We start from the raw sequence: 5,428 nt of genomic DNA, 5'->3' as shown, positions 1-5,428 counted from the left end.
TGATTAAATCCCGTAGATTTCTCTTGTCCTGTCTGATAGGCCTACAAACAAAGTCTAGTCTAGCATATTTCTTTTTAAAATATGAGCATTAATTACTGTGTCACTTGGGTGATTAAGTAGGTTTTGTTTATTCTTATTGTAATACAATAATTGTGCTTTTATTAAGCATGTAATTTATATTACTGAAATTTATCTGTTACAGAAAATAAACATAGAAGTTATATCTAAGGACAGTGGAAGGCTCAAGATTGAAGCACTCTATTAAAAATTTGACTGCTGATTGCAGCTCGCAATTTTAGCCCTCATCAATCACTGTCTTGAATGACTCATCAAATGATCTTTACCCATAAGGACAGTATTGAGAAAGCCAAGTGAACCAGTAAATATTCTTGATAGTGACACAATGGTTACTAAATACTCTTGAGAACACAGTGAAGCTTTTTATTGTTTGTATTTCATTTTCAGTTACACATAGGAGTAACACTCAATGCACTTGTATCACAGCAGGTGGTGTCACACAGTCTGAAACTCTAATTTTGACTGCTGGACTTAATAGCGTTGTCTTACGGTCTTAGCTGAATAAAGGAAAAAACGAAATAAGAGAATGAAATGAGAGTTATTTCACTGATGTCTGACATCAGTTTATCCAGGATTATGGATATTTATTTTGCAGGTGCTGTGGCTCTTTTGACAAAGCAAATTGCTTCATCTCTCTATAGAGTATAATAATAGATATTGAGTATTTTAAATGGTCTAAATTCTCCAGTGTTTGATGGAGTAAGGGTGTGCAATGGACACAAAAATAGAAAACTTTAGTTACAACATCAAACAGTACTTAGTCCCAGCTAGTTAAAGGTAAAGCATATAGAACTTTCTGTTTTCCCTTATGTTTGAGTAGAAGTGTTTAATTTATGAAGGAAATTATAATACAAGAGATAGCAATTGATAAAGGATAAATCCCCTGAGGACACAGCCATGTGTGATGCAGTTGAATATGTCTAGGACTCTTATTACTACAGTATTTGTATTTACTATTATTATGAAATACAAATATAACATTTTGCACACTCCTGCTTCTCACACATGGTCTGTCCAAGGAGTCATTTTTGTTCCTATTTTTAAATGCCGCAGTTTTCCTCCAGTCCCTTTTTAAGTAAAGTTAACAACTCTTCCCACTGAAAGAAAGAAATTAGAGGTGCACATAAGTACAACTATGCTAATACAGACACAAACAAGTATTATGCACACCCCTACAACTTGCAAGAGAAAAGTTAAAGGCAAGCCTGCAAAATAAATATGCGTTTTACTCTCAAATTTTGTTTCCAACTCAGATGACTGCTAAATCTTGATTTGCATTTGCCCTCTTTTTGTAACTGATATGTGTTTTGGAAAAGAATCTTTGCAAGAGTCATTACATTGAAATGCAGGGCAGAACAATTTGGTGGCAGTATGTATTGATGTTTTTGCAGCATCATGAATCTGACAACTGGGGCCGGGGGTGCTCAAGCAGGGTGTCTTTACAATAGCAACTTGATTCTGCAGACAAAAAGGAAAAAAAAAAAATCATAGAATTATTAAAGTGTCACAATAAAGACAGTAAATACTCTGCATAAAATGGCACTGAAAAGTATGTATGTTACATCATATCATGCTAAATGCACAGTTGTTCAATATGTGAAATAAACATGGCACTTAATTTAGTCGGATTGTACACAGAATGTTAATGTTTATATTAAAATCATCTTACTTCAAATGATCCTGATCCTGCAACCCTTATTCAGGCAAAACTGTCTTTGAAGCCAAAGGGAATTGTGGGTGTACAAAGGCAACATGGGACCCATAGTGTGCTGAAGTTAAGGTCACTCCTAAAACAGGGCCAGATCCAAAATAGATGGAAACATTCATATTGGATTTCCAACTGCGCAGTGAAATCTTCTGATCTTTCTGTCTAGAGAAGTAACTACTTAGTCTTCTGAGAGGTGGAAATGAGACGGCTATGCTGGCACTTACACAGTGTAGTATGGACTATCGATCGAAGCAACATTTATTCATCCCAATGAATATTACATAAACTCTGGCACTTAGTTATCTAAATATTGCCCCAAAGGCTCCAAAATTCTTGGAGCAAAAACCAGAAGCACTGAAACTGGCTACCTTTGCCATTTCTATTTGTTCTAAAGCAGATGGCCCATGTATTTCAAGTAATTCTTGCAAAGAGATGAGTAATCAAGAGACCCGAGCTACATCAGGGTTCTTACTATATTGAGTTACAAATATTAAAGGGAGCAGGTCTCTGAAGGTGCATAATGGTACATGAAAAGGGGATTAGAAGTGGAAGGAATCTTATTGCGAATGAGTGCAAAGGGAAGATGCTTCCCATTTTAAAAGTCCTGCACGGAAAAGATACGCCAAGGCTCGCTTAATACGACTCAGTGTCATTGTAATCTGATTATCTTCTATTAGATCAGTCTACTGTTCTGAATTAACTTCTGCTTTTTTCGCCCTAGACAGACTGGCAGAATTGGATTAGAGAGCAAAGGCATCTTTAAAAAATAGAGTTGTTTAACATTAATTGGGCTAAATTATTGTATTAATATGTGGAATAACAGCAAATTGGTGTGAGTCACTCCTTATGGGCCTTCGTTGGCTGCGAGTTTAAATATGTAAAATGTCAGAAACGTGTAGCGGCAATAAAATGAAAGCAGCTTGCAGGCTTTGGCACGAGCGCACGTACAATTTAGTTTGATTTGTTAGACGTGATTTGACAATAGCTAAACAGAAATAAGTCACACAGTTGCGGGAAAACAAACACAACGGGGTTGCTATTCTCATACTCAATATCCCCTCCCCCCCACTCCCAGTTTCAAGTATAAGCAAGTCAGAGGTGGTTAGCCTCAACCCATCATTGTCAATTCTTCCAGGTGTCAGCTCTGTCCAAAGCTAAGGTTTGGAGCCTTATAAAGTGCATATGGCTCATTTCGTCATGTTTTAAATTAAACAAACAAAAAGCAAGATAGCTGTAGTGAGACATTGCCAAAGGACTTGCAGAGACAGCTGATACACAAAGTTCTCCTAGGGCATGCTGGGCGATAAACTTCTAGTTCAAGTGCTGCCAAGCGGTAGATCTGTCCAAAGGAGGTGTCCAGAAGCTCTCCAACTCCTAACATAGGGCTCTAAAGGGCATAATCCAGGAGACAACAGTAATTTTTTTAGGACATTGCTACTTAGCGGGATGAGAAGCATCAGTGTCATTACCAGGGCTAGAGGAGAAACTGTTTTACAGATTCGCCCCTCTGAAGGGAAGCTAAGCCCTGCTTGCGTGAATGAACTTCGCTCTCCCATTAGAGCAGCCTTTTAGAGAAATGAAAACATTGTAAGAATAGTCAACCTACCTGTAGAATCAGACACAAAAGTGTATTCAAGCAGCCCTGGAGAACAATGCATTCAACATTCAGCTTGTGCATTTAAAACGCATCAATTTATGAAAAGCTTGTTTGAAGTCTTCATTGGACATTGTATAGATTATGGGATTGATTAAAGAGTTGAGATATCCTAGCCAGGTGAAAAAGTCAAAGATGGCCATGTGGAACCAGCAAGCGTCCTTGCAAATAGGCAACACCAAGGTGATGATGAAGAAGGGCAACCAACAGACGATGAAGGCTCCTAAAATAATCCCTAAAGTCTTGGTAGCTTTCCGCTCTCTAGCAGCCGTGAGCTTCTTTTTCTCCAAAAGGGCATCCGAGATCTTCACCTTGACCTGATTCATATATACAGGAGATCCCGTTTCACTGGAAGCCTCTGGGGCTTTGGAGTTTATGGAGGTGACCGATGAAGATGATCCGGGGGAGTCGGTAATTAAATGAGCCCTTGTTAATCTTTTGCCTTTTTTCGTTGGCGTCTGTTTCAAAATCCGAGATCTGGCTTCCACATAGATCCTTCCGTAGAGGGCTATCAGCAGCAAGGTGGGGAAGTAGAAGGCTCCCACTGTGGAGTAAACGGTGTACAGTATGTGGTCTGTGTTCACCACACAGTCAGAAACTTCTTCCGCTTTCGCTTGACGCCAAAACAAAGGTGGCATGGAGATGGAGATAGAGAAGACCCAGACCAAAGCGATCATGCCAGCTGCCCTTTTGGGAGTCCTTTTAGTAGAATATTCAACTGCATCGGTTATCGCCCAGTATCTGTCCAGGGCGATGACACACAAATGGAGGATGGAGGCTGTGCAACAAGTAATATCCGAAGATAGCCATATATCGCAGACGATCTGGCCCAAAGTCCATTTCCCGGTCACAGTATACATGGTGCTAATGGGCATGACAAGGATAGACACGAGAAGGTCCGTGACGGCCAGGGAGGCGATGAGATAGTTGGCCGGAGTGTGCAATTTCCTTGTCTGGTAGACGGTTGCGATTACAAACGCATTAGAGAGCATGGTGGCGAGAGTGATCAGAGCCAAGATAATGGTGAGGACTATCTTCCAGGAGAGCGGAGTGGCCTCTTGATAGATCCCTTCCTCTGCACTGCAATTGCGGTCGTGGTACGAGTCATTGGTCTGAAGCACCTTCAGATTGTCGGGTGCCGGCTGGCAGGGAGTCGCTTGCTCCATCACTTTCTCAGCCAAAGCGTCAGTCGGCAAACTGACGGGCGTTGAGTTAGCAACCCAAGGCGGCAAATGGCGGGGCTGCTCCTCCCGCCAGGAGAGCGATCGCCGGAGGAGCGGGCTGCATCTCTTCCAACTCCGCCGTCCCCGGCGCTGACTGGGGAGAGGCGCCGCTCCCCATCCCCAACCGAGCCGGGCAATCCAATGGGGAGTCTTCTCGCTTCTCCTGCGCCCTGGCGAGTCCTTGCCCAGTGGCGCCAGCTAAACCCGGGCACCACGCAAGCCGGTGCATTAGCACACGGGGCTGCAGCCAGCCTGAAATCTCCCCCCGCTTTGGAGGGGTGCAGAGCGGCTCTTCCTGCGGGGCAGCGTGAAGCTTCAGGTACTCGGGCGGAGGTTTCCCTGCCTATCGCCACCCGGACTGCTGCCGCTGGAGATGGGGCGGGCGGGCTCTGCCCCGCCACCGCTGCCCACTTCAGTAAGTTGCTGCGAGGGGCGGCGGCAGGCCGGGGGGCCAAGGCGCCGCCCCGGCCGGGGCCCCTGTGTCCGCCATGCGCTCGGGGGCAGGCAGGGGCTGGGCTCTGGCAGGCAGCAACGCTGCTGGGAGTGAGAGGCGCTCAGCCTCCGCCCCTTATATACAGCCCGGCTCGGAGCCGCTGGAGCAGCGCAACTCGTGTGGTGCCGAGTGCGGGTTCCCGGCGGCTCACCACCCGCCCCCACCCGGGGAGGATCCCTCCGGGTCCTAACGCCCCCTTGCAACCCCTTCTTCAGCCCTCTACTCCCCCCGACACACCCCCCGGGCCATGCATTGCTCCTCTCCCACCCCTC

At 44.6% G+C, this 5,428-nt stretch overlaps 1 protein-coding gene across 1 annotated transcript; it reads right to left on the bottom strand.

The window, feature by feature from the left end:
* Positions 1–415: 415 nt before the first annotated feature.
* HTR1B (5-hydroxytryptamine receptor 1B) lies at positions 416–4,923 on the bottom strand. Its single transcript, XM_034766170.1, has 2 exons — positions 3,393–4,923; positions 416–1,536 (listed from the first exon to the last, which is right to left on the bottom strand). The coding sequence occupies exon 1, from the start codon at positions 4,604–4,606 to the stop codon at positions 3,452–3,454; it is 1,155 nt and encodes a 384-aa protein (XP_034622061.1). The 5' UTR covers positions 4,607–4,923; the 3' UTR covers positions 416–1,536; positions 3,393–3,451.
* Between the last annotated feature and the right edge of the window lie 505 nt (positions 4,924–5,428).

The sequence above is a fragment of the Trachemys scripta genome, chromosome 3 (genome assembly GCF_013100865.1).
Source record: "Trachemys scripta elegans isolate TJP31775 chromosome 3, CAS_Tse_1.0, whole genome shotgun sequence".
NCBI lineage: Eukaryota > Metazoa > Chordata > Testudines > Emydidae > Trachemys > Trachemys scripta.
The sequence above is the reverse complement of the archived record's forward strand: the minus strand, read 5'-3'. Positions and strand labels throughout refer to the sequence as shown.

What these genes read in the sequence shown, in the direction of transcription:
- HTR1B (XM_034766170.1), bottom strand. Translation starts at nt 4,606, where the DNA reads ATGGAGCAAGCGACTCCCTGCCAGCCGGCACCCGACAATCTGAAGGTG.